This window comes from Nanorana parkeri, unplaced genomic scaffold, assembly GCF_000935625.1.
Source record: "Nanorana parkeri isolate BGI_ZX_2015 unplaced genomic scaffold, ASM93562v1 scaffold359, whole genome shotgun sequence".
Lineage (NCBI taxonomy): Eukaryota > Metazoa > Chordata > Amphibia > Anura > Dicroglossidae > Nanorana > Nanorana parkeri.
The window spans coordinates 399505-427097 of NW_017306627.1; the positions used below are offsets into that span (position 1 = coordinate 399505).

A 27593-nucleotide genomic window follows, 5' to 3' on the forward strand; every position below is an offset into this window, starting at 1 on the left:
AAACCTGAGACAGCTGGAACATTATGCTCTAGAAGAGTGGGCAAACTACCTGGTGTACAGAAATTGCTTATTTGCAGCAATTGTCTCTAAAGATTGTGCAACAAAATATTTTCATTGGTTGTATTATGGAAGTATTCTGTGGAAACAAAAGTCTGATTTTTAATATATATGAAGAAACAATAAGGGATGCCAATTAAGTTTGTCATTTTAAAGTTAAGAGAAAACTGTTTTTTTTTTTTTTTTATGATTTTAAAGCTGGCCACACACTGCTTAGATTTTTCGAAAGAATGTTTGCTCGACCTATCAGTTGATGGGGGCACTCAATTTCGACTACAGTGATAAAAAAGTCAAAGGAACAGGATGGAATTTGTTTTCTTGAGTGGACAAAATTCGAACCGTGGATATGGTTTTCTTTTGGGAACTTAATTCATTTCCAAAATGAAATGTTAAAATCAAACGGAATTTCGTTCGGCATTCCTCAAGTATCTGGTGGCATTAAAAAAGATCTTTCCTATGAACATTTGTTCGGAAATCCTACCAGTACTTGGCCAGCTTAAGGGTACCAACAAATTTATCCACAGTTGTAGTATGGATCGACGTTAACTATTTTAAATGGCCTCACCTTACAGTGGTAGCAGATTAGTGGTGCATGTACATGGCCATCAGACTTAAAAGAAAGCCAAATACATTGAGGGGAATTTATCAGAACTGGAGCAGACAAAAATCTGGTGCATGGCAACCCATCTGATTCTTTAATTTTTTTAAATCTCAACTGAACAAACTGAAGAGAGAAGCTAATTGGTTGCCATGTGCAGCTGCTCCACATTTTCTCTGCTCCAGGTTTGATAAATATCCTTCATAATGCTTTTATGTTGCTTTGAGTTGTCGCAAAATGGTTTTGCATTCTGTTTTATGGGGAGAAAGGCAGTTCAGACGAGAACAAATGTCAATGTACACAAGCACCAAGAATATTTTTTTTGTTTTGTTTTGTTTTTTGCACTACAGAGGGGAATAGTGGCTGGAGATGCCCTGCTTGCCAAAATGTCTCTCGGGCTCCAAGTATTTATACCTGCTTTTGTGGTAAGTTTGGCTAAATCTTCTGGTTGAGTACGGTTCCCTGTGATTTTAATTTACATGTGTAAATAATCTGTTCTGTCTGCTTCAGGTAAAGTAAATAACCCTGAATGGAACAGAAATGAAATTCCTCACAGCTGTGGGGAGCTCTGTGGGAAGAAGCGCTCCGCCTTTGATTGCCCTCACACCTGTAACATGTAAGACCTTATATGTGTCATACACAATTCAACTAGGCCCCTTCTTGAAGTGTGTATCTGTCTGTAAGATCGGTCTGTGTCTCTGTCTACATCTATATTATATGCAAACGTATGTGCATTCCTTGTCAAACTTTTGTTGCAAAGATGGTAACATTCAGGTTATAATTTAAAATATACAATTTTGAATGCGCAACAATTGTTTGCTGAATTTCACAGACAAATAGGAAAATGTAAAACCTAAAATGTAGCATGTTCAGCTGGTTGGATACCCTGTCAGTCAGGCTTTGCTAAAACAGCTAACAGTCCTGTTCTTGCAGTATATTTCACTTACGCCTATTTCTAGAATGCTTCTAATTTAGAAAGGTCAGGTAGTGCATGTTGTACATCTACTCACATGTTTTCATCAGTGTGTGTGTGTGTGTGTGTGTGTGTGTGTGTGTGTGTGTGCGCACAGGAGCATTGCCTTACTAAAAAAAAAAAAACTAGCTTCTGTTTAAGTTTTGTTTCTTGCACGCTGCTGGGCGTTAACCACCAGGGCTTAATATTTGGTAGAATGTATTCTTCGATCTACCTGTACAATATGACTTGGGCCACTGTCTGGCAGAGACAGTGGCCCAAGTCATATTGTCATTCCACTTTTGCTGTCAAATTTGAGAAAACCCCACCGTTTGTTGTGTTCCAATGCAACCAACATACCGAAAAATAAAAAAATGTTCCTTCTTAGATATTTTGTTGCAGCAGGCAACATGGCTGATTCCAGGTTTTTCGGAGCACCTTCACAGTGATCTGTGCTTATAGAAAGATTAAAATATGAGGTTTGTGCTTCTCTCAAAAACTTCATTAACATACAATGGGCAAGCTAAAGTTGTAATCCTTTAACCCATCACCCCTCACAGCCCCTCATAACACTACAAAGAAAAAGAAGCAAGCAAAAATGTTAACCCTTAAAAGCCTAACTCATTTAAAAGCAATTTAAACTGCAATGCATTTTTTTTTTATATTATGATATGTGAGTGAACATATAACAGATATAAAATAGGTGTTATCCCAATTTGGCTGCAAAAGTGGAAATACGGTTAAAAGTATATCTAAAAACCTTGTTTATTTGTGTCTGTTTATTATCATGTTTCCCTTTAGAGAGATATGCATTAAAGCATTTGACTTGTCCCATCCTTAACGGTTGTCAAGCTTTTTTTTTTTTTACTCTCAATATACCTTTGGCAATTGTAGTCAGCAACTTAATGATATGAAAAGCTTGAATGATGATGAATAATGTATAAATGGCTTTAGTTTGACCAAAGGAGATAAAATAAATCAAACCTCTAAAAACTGTGATTGGACTCTTTTTTTATATTGGATACATTGTGTCCAATTTAAAGAGTAAGTTCACTGTCTCGCAAATTGTGAAAAAATTAACTTACCCACAGCACACTTGCCACCTCCCCTGGCCCCTGCCAGCCAATGTAGTGGCCTGTACACCAGACTTCCTCACTCTGCAATATGACATACTCATAATGCTTGCTAGTGGGAGCGATCATTGGTCAGCACAGTCACATGACCACGCTCTCCAGGAACTGGTTCCTGTATAACATCTGCTGGGGGGCGGGGGGTTCAGACTTGTAAATGCAGGTGGGGGGCTGTGGGTAAGTTCATCTTTTTTACAATTTGTGAGAAAGTGAACTTGCCCTTAAAGATTTTAAAGAGTTCTTTATTTCTTCATTGTATTAAATTCTGATATGTTGTTTTCTTACGTAGGCACACCTGACACATGCGTTTTATTTTCGTATGTGCATTTACTCAGTGGCTTTAAAAAAAATGTTTTTTAAGTGATTTTTTTAAAACATTTAATTTTTATACACTCTGGTGCTGGCATCCTTCTCTTTCTTCCACTACTTAGTAGGTTGCTAACTTTGTACAAGATAGTGAATCACTGACACCTGCCATGCACAATCATTGTAGTCCAGTGAAGTATGGTTAAGGTTGTCAACCCTGCGTCCCTTCCAAAGCCAGTTGGCAAAGGCCATTCACACATTTATGTCCTGACTAGTTCCTTTTAAGATTCAAAGGATTGTGTGGATTTCATTTGATTCACACATCAAATAATAGTCATTTATTGTGGAAATATTGTTAATCATTTTAATTCATGAAACTATATTATTTATTTTACATTTAGCCTCTGTCACCCTGGACCCTGCCCCTCCTGCCCTGCCTATGTGACAAAAGCCTGTGAATGTGGTAGAACCAGGTAAGTTTGCCAGCTGCATTGTTTGATACTGTAAATGTTGACTCATCAGGATAATTTGCCTGCGAGTTTGTTTTGTTAGAGGCTTTAGCATTTGCAGCACTAGTTTACTCAAATTGTGGTAAAAGCAGCCATTTATCTGCTTTTTTACAAGTAGACACACATTGTGATTTTGAAACCTATAAAATTGATTGTTCCAGTGTGAATGAAGTATACCAGGGCCTGAGGTGATGTGTGCTTGGCTCCCATCTGTCCTTCATTTGAAACCATAGATCCAAGATCTCCAGTGCACTCCGTACAGCATTTAGACCCAATCATCAAAGAGGTGCTGTGGTGCAACAAAAGTCCCAATCCAAGATGTCACCAACATCTGTCTCTGTTTGGCTTTAAATTCCCCTCTTTTAGCTCTGATATATGGACCTGTAAAAATTTATGTAATATTTCACTGTAGAAATTGTGTAAGTTGTGCTACATCTTTCACTTAACCTTCATTATCATTGCGCTAGTTTTTAAACTTCAGTATAAACAAATAATAGTGGAGGAAATGCTGCAAATGTTCTTATACTGAAAACAGAAAACAAATGCAGCCACCACATCTAAGAACTGTTGAGCCTCAATATTTTTCGTTGGCCACCACTCTACCAGCCACTTCCCCCATCCCCACATACTGCAAGGGTTAACTGCATGTTAAGTTCAGGGGTAGAAGAATAAGTTCTAATACTTCTGTATTCCTTGATCCCGAAGACATCTAACTCTCTCCTCTAATCTCTAAACCTGGCCATACAATGATCTATTTTTTTTTTTCGTTTAACCCGCGGGCTGAATAAAAAAAAATTTGGATGTCTGCCGGAGCAAGGAATAAGGTAAGTATTGTGACGGACTGAACCGTCACTGGGGCTGCCGGAGGATCCTGAGGGCTAGCCTCCTTCCTACTGACTAGGGGCCTAGGGCTGCAGAGATTCATTGCCCCGGAGAACTTTGTATACTGTGTGTGTATTCTCCGATCGTTGTGATAGCGAGATATATCCCTTGCTGAGACCTCTATGCCTGGCCTGTATAAGCAGATATACTCACTGCGGACAATCCTCGTCAGATAGCTGAACTCGTCAATACCGATTCATTCAAAAGAGGTGTTTATTCTTTAACATCAGGGGTTACAGCAGATGATAGGAACAGCAGTTGAACGGTTATAGTATTGTGCGGTCAGAAAATGATGCCTTTCCTACGTACTGTGCAGATTACCTGAGTGTCCTTGTTACATGTGGCTTTCAACTGTGCCCATGACACAGGAAGTACTGCACACAGGAAGAAGGGTGGGGCTACACTAGGGGAAAATACATCGTCACATGAGGAATAATTACAGAAAACATGTTTGTTACAACAAAAGGCCACTAGATGGCAGCATAGGATAACACATGAATTTAGCTATGAGAAAATAGGCAAATCACACTATATAAATTCTAACCTATATAACAATGCTAATCTTAACTGAGGCTATGCATCTCATATTCTATGCCCCTGTTGGGGCGGCACAGTGTGTTTTCTGTATTATATTTTATCTGGGGAGAGATTGTCACTATTTGAGTTGATGTGAACCATTCTTCTAAAGGCAGCAGGCTGTCGGGGGAGGGGCCATTGTTTAGAGTGATGGGATTAAGCTCGCCTCTAATTAAGAACTTTCATTAGGTTCAAAGGGTGTCTGTGCTTAAGGACTTCCAATGCCGCACCCGGGGGTTTGGGGGAAGGGGTTGTTCAATGTAACACAATGAACTCTTATCTGATTATGTGAAATATAAACTGTGTGCTGTCTTCAATAAAGCAGTTCTTGGTTTCCACCTCAACATTGGTGTGTTGTGATGATTGAGGAGTTTAGCTTTCTGTCCTAATATATTGGTTCCGTCCCAATAATTAGGCAGGTTTGGGCTGAGGACACTGGAATTCAGGTTCCAGCGGAGAGGAAGCGGATTTCTGACGGAGGTACCAAGTCGGGGGTATCAGGAGGTCCGTCACAAGTATTAGAACTTATTCTTCTAACCCTTCATTTAATGAGAATGGAACCCTTGAATGGCCAGGGGGAGGGAGGAAGTGATTATCTGGGAAAGTACTTGTTGGTGCATTGAGTCTATTATTATTATTATTTAACTTGATCGCTCAATGCATGTAGTCTGTTAATTATTTTATGTGTGTTGCACATATCAAACAAATACCTTTTTTTTGATAATTGCTGATCAATACGGTTTTCTGGCTTCAGTCAAATGGATTACCAACTTGGCTGCAAAACCTAAGACAACCATTGTTTACTAATAATGCCCACAGAGGTTGCTTTATTTGCTCCTTGCACCCTCCATTGGAGGTAATTTATATTTGCAGTAACCTCAGCAAAGCTGCGCTGCTTTAATTTAGTATGTCAAATGTGTTTTTCATAGTCATTTCAGCTGTGCTCCTCCAACATAATGACCATATGGAGTACATGTGCATTTTTCTCTTGGCATCCTGGCAGTGACATATGACAGTGTAGTGAGTAATATGGAAATGTAATTTGCATTGTGTTGTCAATATTCTGAATAAACTTTGATGTACCTGAAGCTTATTTGAATGTTAGAAAGCTACATTATATTAAGTTACATTTTCCTCAACAATTATTCCCATTGTGCGGTTAGAGAAATGATGTGGTATTTGGAGATCTATAATCTTGTATATTTTAGCAGCTCTGGGGTGTGCACGTGTCCATATATGCAAGATTCTATAAGTATGTTTCTCTTAGGCTTTGAATATCTATATGTGTTTAGGTCTGTTCACAATAATGTACTTCAAGACCTCAGAAAGTCAAATTAGTGTCCTAAAGAATACCATGTACCAAAACAGAAAAGAAGTTTCATGTTTCTAACAAATATCCACATACTCCCTATTGACTCCTATTTGATTATATATAGAATAGTTTGATATAAACCTCTGAAGCTCAACACACGTTACAATGTGATAGTACACTCTCATTTAGATCTGCTTGGTTTTCTTTGGTCAGTATTAGGTTTGAAAAATTACTTTATTTTCTATAGAAAGACGTAACTAAATGAGGAAAAGTTGTTGTTTTTCCTTCTAATTTAATCCCTGTTGGTTTTAAAACAAGGAATGTTACTGTAGATTTAAAAGTGCCAATTTTATTTTATAATAAGCACTAAAAGTTCAGGTCCACTCTTTTATATCGGGTCTCTGACCAATAAAGGAGGCAGTTTACAAAAGCACTTGTTGTATCAAAATATATTTATTTTACCCCTAGCTTCAGAGGGTTGTTGTCATGAGCCTTCTATTGTGATCCTGAGAACAAATATGCTCCCAAATACTGCCCGCTATATTCTGTGCTCTCAGTATTGTTGTGCTTCACCCCGCTGCCTAATTGACAGCTGGCTCTACCTCCCTAGAGCCAAATCCAGCTGTGCCAGCCCCCAACGAGCGCTGGAGGAAAAGTGGGAGGGAATCCTTGTGGGTGACTGTCAGTCACCACTCTCTGCAGGAAGAAGACCATGAGCTGAGCAATCAGTGGTTCGGGATCACTCGACTCTCGGTCTATAGAGCCGACACGCGACACCAGCAGTGTCACACTCCTGAGCTGCTGCAAAATTGTTGGCCAAACAGTGCTTGCAGCCAGTTAACCAATCATTCCTTTTCTACGTTTTGCTGTGGGGCCCCTACAATACCAGTTAGTGGCCCTGCTCTTTGGCCTCTCCTTCATCTTTGGTGTCCATCTAGGTGCTGGCCCCTATATTAACCCTTTTGGCCTCTTGACATCCCCATTGTAGGATAATTAGATAACCTCCTGTTGAGAGACGAGTCAGAACTGGCTCCGTTGAACAATGTAGCTTTTGCTGTCCAGACATTACAGCAGTTCGGATGGTTCCTAAACCTTTAGAAATCATTACTGGTCTTCTGTTCGCATATTCACCAAGTTCTACCGGGTTAACGTTGCAGCGTCTTCTGATGCCAACTTCGGACATAAGGCCCTTTTAAACTGTAGGCGGTCCTCAGTTTTCTCTTTTCATAGGCCTGTTAGCGTTGGTTTGCAGTGTTGGCCATGCCTCAATTGAACTGCTTTGGGGCATCCTGAAGGTGAACGACCTTGCCCCTTTGTGCCGGTTGCTTGAATGCTGAAAAATTGAATGTTTACTGTATTATATAGTGCAGGAGAGAAAGTCGTTAATTAGTACTAATGGTTAATAAAGGATTAGATAGGAACAGCTTTTTATTAAAAAAAGTTTACTGGAACCAACATTATGTCCTGAGAAAAGGACACGGTAGTCACAGTGAATTTGCTGGGTAGAGTGGTTTGTAAAGAAAGGACATGCCTCCATATACTGTGTAAAGTTTGTAAAATCTGCGCTTATGGGCCAATAGGAATTTTAAAATAAATATTATATATAAAAAACCTAGTGGGTGAACTGGGATTATCGGGGTGTTAAGTCCGTGCTTTTTAGCTAAAGTTAATGAGCGTTTATAATCTCTAGTGTATAAACTGCCAGTTTCATTACCTTAATGGCAGCTAATAAGGTGCAAAATCTCCACTTCATGCAAATGTGCAATAAATATCTATATTAAATATATAAACGTTAACATCTTAAATATTTGCGATTAATATCACATAAAAACATGCATCAAACTTGACAAAAAATCGATTGCAAAAAATGATAAATGATATAGTGAATCAGATCTAAATCCAATCTTATATAAAATATTGATGATGAAACAAATCCAGAAAGCACAATAAATATTTGTGGTTAATTAATATCACATGAAAACGTGCATCAAATTTGACAAACGCAAAAAAAAAATGTGATAAATGATATAGTGAATCAGATCAAATTAAATCCAATCCGATATAAATTATTGATGATGGAAAAAATCCAGAAAGTGCTTAAAAGTCTTTCTCCCACACCATGTGTTAGTGTCCACGTCAATCGCCCCTCTGGGGTGCGCACTCACCAAACTGTTAATGTCTATGTGGATCTCCTTCCTTTAAATGTCTGGTTAAAATGTAGCTGGTTTTCTCACCCTCTTTTGTTAAACCCTGGACTGGCACGCCATCTTTCCACACCAACCCCTCACCGTTGCTCTCCCTTACTAGATGGACTTCCTGTCCACCACTTTTCGGGTATGTTCAGTTCCACTTTGAACCAACAAGTCCACCAAGTAGGTCCAAATGTCTGTCCAACCTGAGCAGGCTGAAAGTTTCTCTTCAAAGCATCTTCATAGGAGATTAGTTTCTTTTGTTAGGAAGCAGGAGAGGGAATCTATAGGGCACTTTGCTCCAAACAACCTCCCCCGCAGATTGCAGTCAGTGAAGTGCACATCAGATAGAAACTTCTATCTGCGGGAGAAGAGCGTTGTGGCGGCCAACGTCTCTCCTCCCACACCGCTCAGCCTCCTATCGCAGTCCGGGCAGAGCCGCGTGTGGGCGGAAAAAGCCGGCGCTGTCGCAGGAGGCTGGGCTCTCCTTCCTGCACAGCTCGCTCAGCCTCCTGTGACAGCGTGTCAGAGAGGAGAGCGAGGTACAAACACTCAGTGATCGCTGAGTGTTTGTAAATAATTGAGGACAGAGTATGTTTACTATAACCTCAATTATGAAGAGATCTACATCACCTCCTGTTCATTCATAGTTGTGGTATAGTAAACATACAATGTTCTCATGTTATCAATGAACAGGAACACTCATAGAGGATTCCTGTTCATTGATAACAGGGGATACAGAAAAAGAGATTGAGGACTTTGTGTCCTTAATCTCTTTTTCTATTTTAAAAGGGAAATATCAGGGGTCTGTTTAGACTCCTAATATTTCCCCAAAGCCCCTAAAAGTAATGTAAAAAATACAAATATTTAATACAAAAATAAATCTAAAATAAGTTTTATAAAAATAGAATATTTAAAAAATGTGAAAAAATTAACCTTTTTGGTTTCGGTTTCAGCCTGACAATTTTTTTTCTTTATTTCGGTTTTGAAATTTCCATTTTGGTGCACCTCTTTTGTGAGTGTGAGCCAGACATTTTATAACTATATTTAACAGGCCAAACATTTCTATGATCCAGTTTACCTAAACGTTAACTTTTTTTGGTTTATCTCATATTCTTGATGTTTTGTAACCAACAACCGCTCTTCTAACTGTGTGTCCTTCCTGCAGCCAGTCCGTTCGCTGTGGGCAGTCTTCTACCTTGCACTGTGCAAATGTTTGTGGAAATACATTGAACTGTGGGGAGCACAATTGCAATCAGGTGTGCCATGCTGGGAAGTGCCAGCCATGCCAGCAAATTATACATCAAGGTAAGAACCTTTAGGCTGCTTCTCTGATATTTTTAGTACTTTTCTGTTCTCCAAAAAGCACCAATTGAAACAACATAGTGATTGGTTTGATTCTGCTGTTATCCTGTAATTAATGCCTGAAATCACATACTACCCTGTCTTTCTTGAGTGCTATCAAATAAGTTAATTGTTTTAATTTTTCTGCATAATGTAACAATTTTCTATATTTCTAATAGATGTTTCTATGGCAGCAGAACATTTAAAAGCATATAATCATTTTATTAGTCATTATGGTGTCTATTTCTTAACACTTATAAAGAATCCACCTCCTATACAAGAGTTTCTTTTATCCTTATGGTATTTATATGCAAATGGATATCTTCTCAAACTCTGACCATTTACATTCCAACTCCTAAAGACAGCCCCACTGGATATGTTGTTGTGTTTGACATAAATGCTGAGAATCCTCCGTATTGATCATATGTAGACCAGTGGTGGGTACCACACTCCGATAAGAGGAGGAAAAGCTGTCTGGATGCACTCAAGGCAATTGGATACAAACAGTCCAGTGGAAGAGGCATTTGCAGGTCTTGTATTGAAGCAGCATGAATAGATTGTTGGGGCAACGTTTCGACAAGGCACTGCTGGTCTTTTTTTTAAGGCTTGAGAAAGACAAACGGGGCCTTGTTGAAACACCAGTAAATCTATTTATGTAGCTTTAGTACAATACCCACATGTGCCTCTTGATATCTGTGGTGTATTGCAGACTGCAGCAAACTCCCTTTAGGAAAAATGCTATTGATTATATTACATCTGTTCAGTTAATAACCTGTTCTTCCTACTGCCTACTCCCATAACATCCCTTCAATCCTTGCCTAGATATTCTCCTACTCACCCCCTCCCAACTTGATTATCTTCTGTTCTGATTTGAATGTCAATTGTAATATTATATGCAAACATGGCCTCCATCAGGATTAGTTACCCGCCTAACATTACCAGTATTGCTTGTATATTGTTTGAAACTAGTCCATTTTTGTATACTTGCTGTCGAGTGTTATCTCGAGACTATGTTTGTTTTACTTTCATATGTTAATAAAAACTACATGCTGAAAAAAAAAAAAATAACCTGTTCAGTTAATAACCTTTTTATTTACCCCCAAGATAATGTTTGTGAGAAATTGAACTTACCCAGAGCCTTTTGCTACCTCTGCCTACCCCCACTATTTTCATACAGTTTAGCTCTATCTGTCCCCAAAAAATGGTATAAAATGAATTTTCAGTACAGCGTTGCATTAAGGAAAGAATGTCAATCAAAGTAACAAAAACACTGAATACTGAAAAATGGCCTGGCCAGGAAGGAGGTCTAAACACCTGGTCTTCAAGCGGTTAATGGGTATATTTGATAAAGTGATGAATGCGTAACATCCACCAAACATTTACAGCAGGAGGATGAATTGCTATAATTTAAAGGAGGTTTAAAACTTCAGCATACACTTATTTTATAGCATCAGCATTGTAATAGCGATACAAACAATAGTTCTTTTGACACTCGAATATAAGCTTATCCTTCCATGTGGTTAGTGCTGCCTTTTTGCTGGCCATCTCTTTTAACAGCTTCCTGGATTCCCTGCAAGCTTTGCGACTTCTCCTCTGCTCATTCCTTTTGGCTTACTATTTATTTCTAAGGTCTACATATCCAATGATACCTTGCTGCCTGAAAGAAGTGATGATGTGCTTCCTGGAACTCCTCCTCTTGTGCACCTCTGTAGGCTTTGTGAAATGGGTGATACAGCAGTACATATTAACATGGTGTAGTGAATGTGTGTCACTGCATTCAAGGAAGTTAGTGAATGGGATTCTTCAAAAGATAAGTTCATCAAGATTGTTCAGTTTAATAGGAGTAGGCCAGATATAATTGAAATTCAACATGAAAATAAATCTTTGATTTTTATTTGGACCATAGATTCATTGTAAAACACGTGCACCAGAAAGATTTACCTGTAGTTAATGCCACATTCACTTCTTTATAACGATACCCCCTAGTCTTTTTCCAACAATCTTTCTTGCTGTATGGCAATAGATCAAATAATTTTAGATGTTTTATTGTGCTCAAGCTTTCCATCAAATCTTTATTTATTTATTTTTATTTTTTTATGTCTTTCAGCTTGCTACTGTGGTGGAAACTCAAGAGATGTGTCATGTGGAACAGACAAGGATAACTATGATGGCTTTGGAAACTTCTCCTGTCAGAAGCTATGTGGCAAGTAAGCTACACAGTTTGGTGCCACATTCTGATTGTTTACCTTAAACACTGAGAGGATTCGTCAGCAGAATGTGTTGCATTTCAAGTGCAAATCCACCTTACTTTCATTTAGGCAAGAATTAGTGATAGCATTGGGTGTATTTGTAACCCTGTATCTGCTGTCCTGGAGCAGACAGCTGTGTCAGGTATGCAAAGTTCTGGGGCACATTTTTATGTAAAACAAATGCACATTTAAGAAGTGATTAGGTGTGTGTTTTACATTTGTGCAGTGCTGGTTTTGAACAGCACAAGGGGGCGTTATTCTGAATCAAGGTGTATCCCCAGGATTAAGTTACCACCTAACTTTAGCCTTGTTATTGCTAGCTGTCCAAACAGGGAACGATTTGTTATGTTGGCCAGGCACAATATCATCTTTCCGTTTCAAGGATAGAGAAAAAAAAATAATTCAACCAATCATGAAAGGAGGAATAATGTTACTGTATTGAAGCAGACTCAATACACAGACACCCTCTGCAATTTTACACATCCAACCTCTGATGGTAAAGTCTATTTTTTACACTAAGTTTTACTATCTGTTCGTACATTTTCTAGGGATTGCTATAGAGCTGTGATGTGAGAAAGGTAGAGCTTATGACCACCTATATGCATCGGAACTATTAGTTGGAATAGCAAAAAGGATAGCAAGGATCACTTTAGGTGATATTGTAGCTCGATAAATAAGACCTGTTTTCTGTTTGCCAACACTGACAAAATAAAGTTTTTTTTATTAATATATTTTATTTCTCTATATTTGCTGATGCCAGAAAACTAAACTGTGGTAAACATGGATGTAATGAAGACTGTCATCCCCAGCCTTGCCAGCCTTGTCCTCGACTTCCCCAAATAGTACGTTTTTGTCCGTGTGCACAAACTCCATTAAGCAAATTGCTGGAACTAGGTTGTGTGGACCGAAAAACCTGCACAGATCCTATACCATCTTGTGGGAAGACCTGCGGCAAACCTCTACCTTGTGGTTCTGATGGTAAGTAGAGCCAGGTTTCATGTTATGCACCCAAAGGTACTGCTCATAGTACTAAAGTATTTACATTTTGTACTAAAAGGCTAAATGCCTTGCCTAAAGGGATCTGGTATTTGTAACAGCTGTATTCTTTCATTAATGGATGCCTCAATACTGAGGCATCTATTAATGAACGGTAACCGCTGATCTCAGCGGTTACTGGCATTCCTGAGTCCCGAATAGCTGCTCATGCACAGTGTACGTGAGCAGTCATTTGGGCACTTCACCATGGAGATGTATAGTGTAGTCTCCAGTCGTGAAGGGGTTAAAGTATCCATAATAAGCCATTGGACTGAAAACAAAGCCCTGGCAAACACTCCATCTCAGGCAGGAACAGATTAGGCAACATCTCAAATTCATAAAGCACACCATTCAGGAACCTCACACACACCTTGACTCTACATGAAAATTAATACCTCAAGGAATGTTAGAATCTTCCCCTTTCAACTGATGAGGCTTTTTTATTTGTAGTAATGCAAAACTTGTAACTATGATTTAAAAAGAGCTTATTTCTAGCTAATGATGTAGATGAAAAATATTAAGTTTTGTATTGTCTAGATTTCATTCACACATGTGAGAACCTCTGTCACGAAGGAGAATGTGGCCCCTGCTCTCGCACGTCGAATATATCCTGCCGCTGTGGCTTCAAAACAAAGGTATGCAGTGTTTGAATGTATTCATTTTTCTTGTGTATTCATTGCAAAATAAAGTAAGACATAGTAATATAGAAATGGTAGTTTCAGAGGAGAAGCATTGTACTAGAGGCGAAAGGCCCTCTTTGCCTTGTGTTGGAAGGGGGATTCAGGCTTTAAAATTTAACTACTATACAGTGATAATTTGTAAGGTATGAGGTTAGTCAGATAAATTCTCAGAAATCCAGGGTTATAGCAAAACAGGCTCCCACCCTCTAGCAACCTCCTACTTTCTTTGACTTTCATTGGCCAAATTAAAAATGTACAATGCATGAAAGTGCATCAACACACAAAAAGAAACATACAAAAAAAAATGCATGAAAATACAATTGCAAAAGTATGAACCTAGCCTAAAAGGCCATCCCCAAGCTTTTGGGGTGGAAAGCTGACATTTGTCTAAAATGTCTCTGAACGCTTTACTGGAAATACCTGAACTTTGTAATTATGAGGGGTGTCAACATGCTTTTGGAACTTTAGGTCATTAAGAAGGAATTGAAATATAAGTGGCACAAAGCTAAATGACCAAATATACGATAGTAAGGGCATACCTTTGTAGTAAATATCACTACAGGCTATGGAAGAAGTTGAGAGGAGTAAGTTAATGCATTTGTGAAATCATTATGTGTATGTAGGCTGAAACATATTGATGGAATTTTGAGTTCTCTTTTTTTTTGTTTTTCCTTCTATATAAAATGTGTAATTTCGTATGTTCATTTGTAATTTTCCCATGTTAGTCTCCAACGAGAAATCTGCTAAATATATAGGCATTATCACACCGTTGGGGATAATTGGGATAATTTCACTTTATAAGTGTTTATGTGTAGAGCACTGTGGTATTTTATGAATGTAAGCATTCATTTATATAATGTATAGAAAAACCTCCAAAATGCAGTAATACATAATGTGTAGGTCTAAACCCCTATTCAAACTTCAATGCGTGTCATTTAAATGGGGTACCCTACAGACGGCAAAGAAGCTTATGCGGCAGTTTCAGCTGCAAGCTTTTTACACATGTCGACTGTACTTTCTGTACACGTCCTGCTTGCCATGTTTGGGGTGCCATTACCAAATATTGCATTGCAATTGGGACAGACAATTTTGCGTGTGTTCTTTTACGCAGCAAATGTGAAAGGGGCCTTATGGATGAACGGTCATGACTTTTCACATTGTATTTGTTCCATTTATTATGTCTGGTGAAGTCTTTGAGCTCACTGTTACTTTTTTAATGCCACAAATTGTTTTACAAATGCTTTTGCCCTTTTTTCATCCAAACATTTTTTTGTCCAGAAATGTTAGAAACCTATGCACATTTTCCTTTTGTTTTGATACACTGAGTGGCCAGATTATTATGACCACCCTATCAGCACTTCGTTGGGCCACCTTTTGCCTTACTGCGGCGATTCTTCTTAGCATTGACTCCACGAGATGTTGAAAGGTGATGCGAGCAATATGACACCATGCCTGATGAATAGCGCTGTCCAGTTGTGTGAGATTTGATGGCTGTGGAACCAGCTGCCTGATGGCTCTTTCAACTTCGTCCCACAAATGCTCAATTGGATTGAGATCTGGTGATTGTGAAACCACTCCATTTTTTAACATTTATTTTTTGCCATCTTGTCCAGTGGGGAACATTTCCCTTCACTTCCTGTCTGATAGCCACTTTGGAGATGAGAGGAAATCTCTCAAGTCAGGGAACTCCGTGGTGGTCAGCTGGGCCACCAGAACTATTGTCCCTATTGGAAGAATTCCCATCTATTCCTGTTCAGGAACAACCTAAAATCTGGGATTTTATTTCACTTCCAGTAATAACATTCACCTGAGAGGTTGGGGAATCTTCCTAACGAGCCTAAGATACTCCCTTCACAGCTCAATACAACTTTTAAGTTGTAGGGATTGTGGTCCACATACACGATTCCTCTCATTAAGCCCTGATGGGAGGTGGGGGGGGGGGTGTTGTGGGGACCACCAAGACGCAATGGCTTCTCTACTTAAATTTCCCATGACCCTAATGGAATAAAGTTGTATCTAGATTATTTTAATTGTGGTGCTTCAGTTTCTACATCTAAAGCAATAAAAACCTGACAAATGTTCTAATTTCTCTCAACACTATCCAACACTTAAAATAATTTGAATTCAGTTGCACTTTAATGGATTATGAGAAAAATAAAATGTGGTTTCATTAGGATTTGGTTTTAATTTAAAATGACATTTGGAAACTATGCTGGTCAGTTGATAAGAGCCCTTGAATGTGTTGGGTAAATGCATGTGTTTTGATGAGCTGCAGTAAATAATGCTGTGACCTTTTAGTCTTATATGTACAAGCAGTTTATTTGGTTTCAAGGTTTCTATGATGTCTTTTAACCTTGTCGCTTTTTCACAGGAAGTCCCCTGTGTGCTAATACAGAATGAAGGTAAGACAGAGCGATGGATGATAACTTACTAGACCAAGGTGGATATACCTGGTTATTTCCACTAACGCTTCAATGCTTTTACATGCAGCCATACCTTTTAAAACATTCATGTCACAGCACAATATATATATTCCTTTATGCTTCCCATATATTACTTCTTATGCCTGACAGCTTACCAGAATTTGACTAAATCTGATGAGACAATTTAAGTAAATCAAGATATGCATCAGTGAGTGGCTTGGGGAGTAGAGGACTTCATTTGCAATGATTCTAATTGCACTATTATTCTGCATTCTGATGCCAAAACATAAGAGAGAAACTTATATTTGTTGTGCGCAATAGGTTATTGACTTGACCTGCAGAATTAAAGAAAACTTGTCTGAGAGATAGAGGTAGGATGCCATCACTGATGTCTCCTGAAGATGCGCTAGGCTGCACTAGGGACAACCTTTTCAGGCATCTCGTAAAGGAAATTCAGGGAATGATGGGTGAATGAGAACAATGTTGGCTTATGACCCTCTCTGTCAAAGTTATAAGTATTATGTGAAGGTAGTGAGATAAGTATGTGTATATCAGGTGTTCTGACCCATGTTGGATGCAGATTACTGGTTCTGTAACTAGCTGCATATGCTTTTCAATAACGTGCGCATTTTACCCCAACACAATGGTGTACATGAGCCCAACACCTTCCCAACCAGCAACTTTTGAGGTAATTCCTCAACCTCAGAGAGTACATTATGTTTTAGCCTCCACTGAGCAAAATATACAACAGAACTACTAAAGAGGCAGACATTTTTGCTCCTAAAATAGGCACATTTTGCATCCTCAAGTAAAATGTTAATTACAATCTGTAGACACAAGGACAAGAAGTTATGCAAAATCAATCCAAAAAATAGAAACAATAAAGCCCCATTCACATGGCCAGCTGGGGGCATCTAGTGATTCTTGTGGGAGGAAATAAAGGCTGCATGCACAATGTGAACAACCACGGATGTCACATTTGTACTCTGCACAAATCAATGTCCAGTCCTGAATTGTTTGTTGACTGTATTTGGCAGCGGTTTCTGTAAACAAATGAAAACTTTAAAGCAGAACTCTGGGAATATGAAATCTTAACCCTTGCCGTGGAGCTATCCCCACACTGCAAGGGTTAAAGGGACATTAAACCCTCAGATTTTTTAACATAAACCAATACTGTAATGTGTGCCTTTACTGTAATCCATGGTTGTTTCCCTTCTCTTTGCTGCTCTCCCTTTTTAAATCCTCATGTCTTCTCATGCTTGGGGAGAACTTCCCTTTTCAGCTCAGGGCCTCTTCCTGTAGTACTGGCTCAGGTTACAAACCTATACACAGACACCATGTATCCATTCCAGAGACAAGGCAGTCTGCTGCAAAACAGAAGTTCTGCCCAACATGAGAACAGATACAGATTTAAAAGGAAGAGCAGCAAAGAGAAGGGAAACCACCATGGATTACAGTAAGGCGCACATTACAGTATTGTTTTATGTTAAAAAATCTGAGGGTTTAATGTCACTAACTGCACATTTTGTCTTGGGAGCTAAAATAAAAAAGATATAATCATCTGAATCTTGGACCCAGCTGGCTGGTAGACCAGTCCCTGGAGCCTTGCTCCCCCCTTCGGTCCAGCGAATGACCCTCGGCATCATGTCCAATACATTGTGTTGTACACAGATTTGCCAGGTTGTAATTGTAGTATCTACTACATGTGGATTATTAAGGTGGTGTAAACTTATGTGGTCAGTTACTTTGTATTTTTGCACTGTAATTGATATAAATCACTTCATGGATATTTGTTGTCACAATTTTTGATAGTCGAAAAGAACATTTAATCCACTGTGATCTGCTATGACATTTAATCTTCCAAGGTGGTGAATGAAGTGTGTGTGTGCGTGTGTGCGTGTGTGTATGTGTGTGTGTAATGTCCTTTCTTATCATTGTGCTAAAATAAGTATATTTTTATGGATTTGGCCCCCTCACCCTTTGGAGCTTTCTGAATTTGGCTGTACACTGTATGGAGCTTGCCAGATGCTGAGCAGGCATTACCTGCCGTGATGGCTAACTATCCTTTTGAGCAGTATCCCCTAAGCTCCTGAGTTTTGAGCCATTTCTGTGATGTAATATTTGCAGATGGCCTGCATCAAATAGATTTTCTGGTGTTTGTCAAGGTTTTGGCTGGAATATATGTGTTTTGTATGTCTCTTCCAAAATGTATATCTGTTGGATGCCTTACAATAGTACAGAATACAACTGAAAACAAATATTAAAAACAAACCAGTTACTCATAACTGAACATTTTTATTGTAGGAGACTTTACATTTATTTGTGACAAGCGTTGCAACAAGAAACGACATTGTGGACGACATAAATGCAGTGAAATTTGCTGTGTGGTAAGTTACATTTACATTACATTTATACACTTCATTGCTTAAAATAAGGTTTTACGTGGAGATTTAATCTTATTTCTTTATCATCCATTGAGAGACACAGAAATTCTATCAGTCAAGGTTATACTGACACCAGGAGGTTGGGACACTGGCAAATGGGGGAACAAAAGGTGAATGCCAGTCTTCGTATAACCCCTTCTTTACCCAGCTTGCCTCAGTTTTTTGCTAGTGTCCTAGGAGCTTGGTTGCTTTTTTTTTCTTCAGCTCTGATGGAAAAGGTTTCTTGTATTTCTTGCTAGCCTTTTATCAAGATTGTAATTCCCTTATTGATTACTTAATATCCTTATTACACGTCTAAAAAATGTTTCTAATTTCCATGCTGCTGTTTCATCCATTCTCTACATAGCTCTCCGGATCAGAGTATCCTCAGCAACCACTTTGGAGGCCATACCCAGATCTTGCTGGACTGAAGACTGCAGGGATAACCTGAAATGCAACCTGCATTGTAGCACTTTCTAGACCTGTGTGTAGAGCCATGGCACAGCTTCTGGTGTGACCCATTCTCTAAAGATTAATGTAGTGAGTAAGGCTAGTCAGGCTGAAGCACTATGAGCTACCTCACAGCTGATGCTGTTCGGCGCCATTTCAAAATTCACGCTTCTGCCATCTTACTATTTAATTGTATAGACTCGGGGAACTGAGCTCTGATGTCATCCGCTATGTGGAGTGTTGTGCATGCTCTGCGCTCTTTCTCCCAACATTCAACCTAGTGGAAGCACTATCTTACTGTTGCTTTTGTTCTTGAAGCACCAAGTGAATCATCCTGTCTCTGGTCTCGTTTTTCTGGCCACTTGCAGTGACTTGGACACCTCTGGCCACCGGCAATCTTCATTCGCACTAGCTGCTATGGTTTTTGAGTACTTGTGGCCTTGCCTCACTTTGGACCTAGTTGTTCTTCATTACGTAGTGCAATATGTCTTCTTAGACCACAGAAGAGAAGTGCTGCCTTGGGTGAACTTGGCCTGCTTGGTTGTTTTTTCCTACAGTAAATGCTCCATTAATCAGCGGTTACTTTGGGCTAAGCCTCCTAGAGAGGACCCTGAGGTAGGCCCTCGTTTCATTAAACATTTGGAGCAAATTCCTGGAACCTTGCGATTTAATTGGGTCATCTTGTTGCAAGCACCTAAGCTTTTTTTCTCACTTGATGCTGTTGTCTATGCACATGTGTAGTGCACTTTGTCTATGTGCATGGGGTGCCAATGATACTACCTATGAACATCTGATTCTCTTGTCCTTCAAAGGATTTCACTTCTTCAGACCTGATTTTGACATTAGTAATGCCTCTGGTATACTTCTGCTTTAATGGAGGAGGTCAATGGAAGGGCCAGAATTACACTCTTCTTCCATTTTTACTACAGCTTGTAGGTAGTCCAAGTCTTCCACCTGCTCACGCCCTAGGGCCTCAAAGCCACAGGTCCTCTAATTCCTTTGATCAGACTTCTGCATGAATGTGTGCCCCCACTTCACTAAGTTTTTTGTTCATTCAACTGGGTCCCTGGGCAATGGAACTCTCCACCGTTTGAGTGGAATATTCTCAAGGAGGAGTCAGTTCAGTCTTAAGGTCTCTGCACTCTAGGTTCTTTGTTACCTTCCTTGGCAGGAATGTACCTTCAAAAGTTGTTCCCGCATGAACTCACACCCCGCCTGCCTGGGAACAAGGCAGTGCCTTCTATGCACCCTTGGAGCGCTTCCTTGTATGGTGAGTCTCTATACTCTGGACTTTCATGTGGTTCACAAGAAAATACACTTCCTACTTCTTCTGAGGATCTTTCTGTGATTTGATGTACTGCCTGAAACTCCAATGTACACCTCCACAGTGCTACATGACATTTTCCTCTGGGAAGGTCTTGGAACCTTCCCATGGATGGTGCCGAGTGAGTTCCTATTGGCCACAATGCTTTTCCTGCTGTCAATTATTTTCCTTCTGGGATTACTCAGCTGAGCTGAGAGAGTTTAGCATCGGTCTGCTCCTCCTTTCTTGTTTGGCAGGAAGTATCCACTGCTGCATGGCCCTGTATATGATCAAGCTGGGATCCTGCTACAAGTTCCCCTTAGGGAGAATAGTGTAAATTCAGAGGCCTCTGTGGGACCTTATCACAAGGAACTGTGTCCTTCATCTACAGCTGTTCTGCATTCTCCTATTTCCTTACTTATTACACCTAGTCAAGAGAGTGCTCCTAGTAAGGTGTCTGAGATGCCTGCCCGTGTTCTTTGGCAGAGGATGAGGCAGGGGTTCAGCACCTACAATATTGTGTTGCACAACCAGTTAGTCAGGTGTACAGTGTTCTCTTTCTGTCCTTGGGTATGCTCTACATGTTGGGTAGAAAAATCGCTGTCCATTCATTTGCTAGGATGGTTGATTTTATGAGGTACCCTCAACCCTGCCTGTCCCCTCTCTTTTAAGGGTTCACTATACCTTCCCCTTCAGAATTGTTTCAAGTCTGGTTCCCTTGGGGTTTCTCCAGGCTTGGGAAGTTTTTTTTTGTCTATCCCATGGGATGTTATTGCTATTTTGATTTGCATGCCTGCGCAGACCTTTCTTTATTATGTAATCTCTTAGCCTTCTTCTCAGGTTGAGAGTACAAGGCTTGGGCCTTCTCTCCGTTATTTGTGACAGACTGGTCTTTTCGATGGTCCCATGTAGTCCAAGCTACCCTTCAGGCATTTGTTCTTTTAGTGACCTAACGATTGTTTGTCGGTTTTCCTCGCCTTTTTGGTAGTGTGGTTTTTTTCCCCCCCACCTTTTCTCTTAGCGGGTTTCTGGTTGGTGCTCCAGTCTCACTGCTAGGGTCCCATTGTTCCTTCAGTCAGGAGTTACCCTTGGCAGTGTTTTTTCTTTTCAAATCATTTTTTTTATTGGGTACAAAGCAATCCATGTAACTGCCAAGTTGAATAATTAGAAACATCAGCATTCTCAATGGTAATATCTCACAGTGGTTTTTCTCATCTTGCTCTGGAACACTAGTCTCTGTCCTCTCCTTGGTCATGGCATTCCATTGCAAGGGTTTTCTTCCCATTTAGCTTTATTTGGGGAGTTGGTTCCTTTACATCTGCCATGTGATAATGTTCTGAATTTTGGGGGGTGGTTGTTGCTCACCCCTCTGTTGGACTGTTTTTGGATGTCCCAATTATAACAGACTTCCTAAATTCCTGTGTCCCTTAATGGCCATTAGACAATAAAGAAAATAGGATTTTTGTGCTTACAGTACAATCTTTTATTTTAGTCCATAAAAGTGACACTAAACTTTAGACGTTAATTCTAAAAAATGCATTCAAGTACCTTGACTATTAACAAAAATGTATCCTATTTGTGCATCACTCTCTGTAGATCCTCAAATTATCTCTGAATTTGTGCTGACACGGTCATTGCTTCTGGAGGTTGGCTACTTTTGTTCCCCATGGTCCCTGTCTGTGTTGTAAAGTAGCCACACCTCCAAGCTCGATCCCGTGATGGACTACAATCGCACATTCACTTGGCTAATTTGTAATGTCTGTAACGGGAGCAGGCTTGGAGCGGTGACTACTTTACAACACACACAGGGAACAAAAGTAGCCACCTTCCAAAAGGAAGGACAGTGTCAGCATGAATTCAGAGATGTTTTGAGGATCTACAGCTGAGTGATACACAAATGAGCTAAATTGTTTAGCAAAATGTATTGTACTTGAATGCATTTTTAGTATTTAACTTGTGAGTTTAGTGTCACTTTAGGGAAACTGGTCCTGCCCCTCTGTTATTGGCCCCATGTACTTCTTTCTCCCCAACTGAGTCATGCTGGGAAGAGGAGGGGTTTAACGGGGACTGGATTTTAAAGTTTGTGTTTTCCGGTGTCCCAACCTCCTTCAGGTAGCAGTATAACCCCAACTATAATAGAATTCCTAAATTCCTGTGTCTCTCAATACACTCAAAGAAATGATGCAGGTGTGTAGGTTCTGTATTTTGCAGGAAACCTCAGAAGCCGTCATACAAGAACTTTTTTTTTTTGTGTGGCTATGCATGATGTGAATGTTTTAGATGTCCATAAAGCAGTATAAAATTAGGACAGATGTGGCAATTTTTTAAGTAGATTTTCTATTCTGGATATTTACGGTGTACCCAAGGCAAGAGATTTTTCTAAAATTGCATTAGCACCTTTACAATATTTGTGTGCATGGGCATTTGACTGTTGTTTTGAGTAAAGTTGCACTTTTGGCAGTAATTCAATTGAATTATATGTCCACTTTTTACATAACTTTGTCATGAAGCTTTTGCTGGTTCATTGCAAAGGATCTTTGTAAAGGACTTCTTTTCTAATGTTTTTAGGAACCAGAAGCACTTGTGTGTGAACGATATTTGTCCAGCCCTATAGATATATGTATGTAATGTGTGTGTTCTCTCTGCAGCTCTCTATCCTTGTGCAGGATGACTGGTCTTATATCTGCCCCTCTCCTGTAGTTTTCTGCAGGCAGCCTGCAGTGGGCTCAGCTCTCTGTGTAGACTGTGCAGCACAGTGTTGTCATCACTACTCTAAAGTAATGTCCTAGTTTTGTAAAGACATTATGTGAACACAAAGTAATTACTTTGTGCCTATTAAGGAATATATTTAAATAAGGTTTTTTGTGCCCGGAGTTTAGCTTTAAACGACATTTTGATGCACCCCATTTTTTATATTTGTGTACAGGACAAAGAACACAAGTGCTCCTTAATATGTGGTCATAAACTCAACTGCGGCCTTCACAGATGTGATCAACCTTGCCATCGTGGGAACTGTCAGAACTGTTGGCAAACAAGTAAGATCTAAAAATTCCATATTTTAAAGGCTTGTATTATATGTATTTCTGGTATGTACAATTGAATTCTTACTGTAATTGTGACGAAAAAAGGAAAGGATGTCTGCAGCTGCAGTGATCAGTGACATCATTTTACTACTAGAGACTCGACTTTCATTCTGCTCAATAGACCTTTAATAGACACGGCATTATGTAACAAGTGGGGTCAGTGTGCTCTATATATGCTGATTGGGCTGCCGTCGCTGTTCGCCCAAAGATTTTATGATTGAAGAATGCCAGGTAGAAGGGTGCCAACAGGACCGAGCCGAACGAAATTTGCACAATGTATGGCCAGCTTAAGTGTCTTTAAAAGGTTTGCTGTAAGCCTGTAGAGCACTCTGCAGCACTCTGCTGAGTGGCTTTTCCAGAGTTCAGTCAGATGATGTCTACATGATTGACAGAGCTCTAAAATCTATGGGAAACTTAAAAGGAAAATAGTGTGTATTTTTTGAGTGCGTTTTATGAGGAATTATTGCATTATCTGCTTACCTTTTAAGAATAGATGTTTGGTAAATGGCTTCCAAGGGTTGTGGGTTTTTTTTTTTTTGCGCTTTTGTTATAAAATATTCACTTCCTAGTAGAACACTTGTAGGGTATTTCATTAAGATTTCTTCAGAATGGGGGTTTAGTCAGCCTCAGATTCCTAGAATTCAAACTGAGCGCAAATGTGATTCACACTGCTCAGTATGAATCTTTTAATCAGAGCCTACGTTTCTTAAAAAGGGCTAGAGAATGACCCACTACTCTTGTCTGTTCACCTCCTATACACTTTTTTTATTTCTGCCTGCAGTCCACCAAGTATGCATCAATGAAAATCAGAACTGGCTTTTTATGTGACATCAGCAGTTATCCAATGTATTCCTCATTCTTCTAGGTCTTAAAAGGAGGTGCTTAATGCTTGTTTCTCTTGTTCCCACCCTTTACTTTTGGATGTTGTAAGGTGTATTAAACTGCATTGCTCAGTACACACCAGTTTTCAATGAAGTTCAGATCCAGCAGTTCTAGACTTTTAGATCTACAATTTCCTCCAATTTTTCATACTGTAGTTTTGTGCACTTGGGTGCTCGTTATCTAATGCAGTGCAGAAAGAAACCATCACTGGAGGGCATTGTGTCCCCTTTGCACACGCTTAGGGGGTCCTTGTGTTGTCCAGATTATTTGGAGTCAGGCCCATCTGCTGTAGCTGATTTCCAGTCTCTATGGGAAATTCCTCAAAATATCTCCTTCTCCTGTCCATAAAGTGACATTAAAGGATACATTTTTTCCCTTCCCCCAATGTTAATGTCAGCTCTTCCCTTAAATGATGTCTCTTAATCCGATCTTCTTCTTTCCGGATGTTTTCATCTGTCCCTCCAGCGGTGCGGCGGCTCTCCGATCCAACGCTGACTGCTCTCTGCTTGCTGGCACTTCTGATCCCACGGTGTCTGCATGCGGGTGCACGCGTCCATAGACTTACCTTGCATCTCTGCTAGTCTCCTGGCCGAGAATCCTAACTGCGCATTCGCCCGCCCCAAGATGCTTTGCGGCCGCAAACAGTTTAAACTGTTTGCCTATATCTACTGCTTGACAGCAGTAGATATAGGCAAAAAAACGGGATTGTTTAGAACCCCTTTAATCAAGCCCTCAACTCCATTCCCCCGGGGTCACCGGCTGTAGATGTTTCCCTGGATTGGAGTTGGTCAGATGATTTATACTCCCTGTCCTGGTTCAGGTAGAAAAGCCCTGCAGGGGATTTTCCCTGTCAGGGTTTAGTTGTTGCAGACAGGTCCACTGATCTAGTGTTGCTGCACCAGTATTGGGTGGTTGTCTTCCTACTCCTTCATATTTTGATGCAGGTTACTTCTTGCACCTTTTTTGTCAGTCTCTCTGACTTAAGATGGTTACTGTGGGGTTGTCTGAAACTCCTTAGGTTCTTGACAATCCCCTTGGGGTATTATGCTAAATTGTTCTGTATCTTTATTATCTCATTTAATATTGGATGGCTGTCCTAGATGTCCCTATTTCTTGTAGCTTTTCTTCCCTGATGCCTATAGACTGACTTCCCCTACCTTGTGGACCTGTTATCTAATTTTTCCTAAGGGAGCTGTATTGAGGCTGGAAAACCTTTTGTTTTAGCTTTGTTGACCATTTTTGTTGGTCTGTTACTCTCATTAATGTCATTGTTACTCTAACTGTTGGTGGTTGCTTTGGCTCGCAGTTGGTGTTGACTCCGTGTCCTTCAAAATGGACATTCCCTTTTGGCTGCAAATTTTTGTCCTGGTCTGAGCATCAAGTTAATCCTCTGACCTCACCTGGATCTCTAGCGGTTCCCATTTCCTTTAGGGAAGTTCACCACTTCTACTGTAGATACAGGCATTGGATATTATCAGAAGGCTCCTGGTTCCATCTTAGATCTGTTATTGTCCACCCCTCAGTTGAACTGTTTTTGGGACGTCCAGGCTGTTTCATAATTCCTAAGTTCATCAATGCATGATAAAGAAAAGAAAATCTTTGTATTGACCATAACATTTCTCTCTTGGAGTCCATTGAGAGATGCCAGTCCCACCCCTCTGGTTTTTTTTGTTTTTTTTTTGTATATGGCCTTAGGTATTTCTTGCTCACAAATCAAGACATTATTATAAGGGAGTGGGCCTTTAAAAAAATAAAATTCTGTTTGCCAGTGTCAATACCCTGTAGGGTGGCATATAACCTGACTGTTTCAGAATACCTGAATTCCCATGTCCCTCAATGGACTTCAAGGAAAATGTTTTATGGTATTGACAGAAATCTTTTTTTATTTTTCCCTGGAAATGTTCTCTATTGCAGTGTACTTTGGTAGTCACTAGGAAATGTGACCACTTTAGAAAGGGTTGATTCCCTAGCTCAACATCCCAGCCCTCTGCTGCAGCTTCCGGCATGGCTTTGTGATATTGGTCTGACAGACCCAAGGAACAGTGCAAGACTGCACAGTGTTGGCCCTACAGCAACATCGGCAGATTTCAAGCAGTTGCAAAACGTAAGGGAGATGCTGCTTTGTTTATATAATCTTTAGTCACAGGTCAAGTGACTGAGGAGTTTTCCATGGAGACAGATGCTATAAGTAGTAGGAGCATGCTCCTGACCCCGCTACCTAACGTGTGTGTGCAGGATTACAGGGAGCTGCCTGTGGGAAGTCAGGGGTCATTGTCTGCCACTGATGCTACAAACAAGATGGCTGCGTCCAGCAGCAATTTAAACAGCATGTTCGAGCACAGGAAAGGGAGCCGTTGATTATAAAAATGAGATACAACCTTCAAACAATACATTCATAATGCCTTAAAGGAGAACTATGGGGTCAGTGGTTTTCCCCATAGTTCTCCTTGGGGTAACGGGAGGACACAAACTAGCGTCCTCCCATTACCCTAAGCTCAGTATACCGCCAGCTACAGCTCGCGGTATACTGAGACGCTTCACCTGGAGCGGATCCCGATGTAGATGACGGGATCCGCCCAGCTGCGTGAGTGACAGCTGGCTCTGCCTATCTAGAGGCAGAGCCAGCTGTAACCGCCCCCTCCCCCGTCCGTTCCGCCAGTCAGCGCTGGCAGATCGGAGCGGGGAGAGGGGAATCCAGCCCCTCCCCCTTTCATGGCAGAGAGCCGTGACAGGATCGAGAGGTGAGGGAACCCGGTATGTGTTCCCTCACCTCCCGATCTACTGAGCCGACCTGTGACAGTCTCATTGTCACAGGTCGGCTTAGAACTATGAGGTGAGTGGAAATCACTCATCTCATAGTTCTCCTTTAAAGTGCATGGTGTTTTTAATGTAATTTCAGTAGACCCCTTGAGAAAAGATCATGTGACCATTGCTCCAGCTCGTTTGATCATGGATTTGTCTAACTAGTATTTAAAAAAAAAAAAAAATCTTCATCTTTGGCATTTATCTGCTAATGGTATTGTTTCTTTTTTTTTAGGTTTTGATGAACTCACTTGTTACTGTGGCGAATCTGTGATTTTTCCTCCAGTTCCTTGTGGCACAAGACCTCCTGAGTGTAAGAAACCCTGTACCAGGCATCATGAGTGTGATCACCCAGGTAGTTCTTAGACCATATTTTCTATTTTAGATTTTGTACTGTTTGTGTATGTA

At 40.1% G+C, this 27593-nt stretch overlaps 1 protein-coding gene across 1 annotated transcript in view; it reads left to right on the forward strand.

Moving 5' to 3' along the window:
• Positions 1-27593, forward strand: part of NFX1 (nuclear transcription factor, X-box binding 1) — an 89720-nt gene that overhangs the window by 31811 nt on the left and 30316 nt on the right. Inside the window, exons 4-14 of the mRNA XM_018558801.1 lie at positions 1006-1080; positions 1166-1271; positions 3445-3516; positions 9680-9819; positions 11963-12062; positions 12865-13082; positions 13677-13774; positions 16191-16221; positions 18547-18629; positions 23345-23453; positions 27421-27540. Of these exons, the coding sequence (XP_018414303.1) occupies positions 1006-1080; positions 1166-1271; positions 3445-3516; positions 9680-9819; positions 11963-12062; positions 12865-13082; positions 13677-13774; positions 16191-16221; positions 18547-18629; positions 23345-23453; positions 27421-27540 (1152 nt within the window). The remainder of the gene's footprint in view (positions 1-1005; positions 1081-1165; positions 1272-3444; positions 3517-9679; positions 9820-11962; positions 12063-12864; positions 13083-13676; positions 13775-16190; positions 16222-18546; positions 18630-23344; positions 23454-27420; positions 27541-27593) is intronic.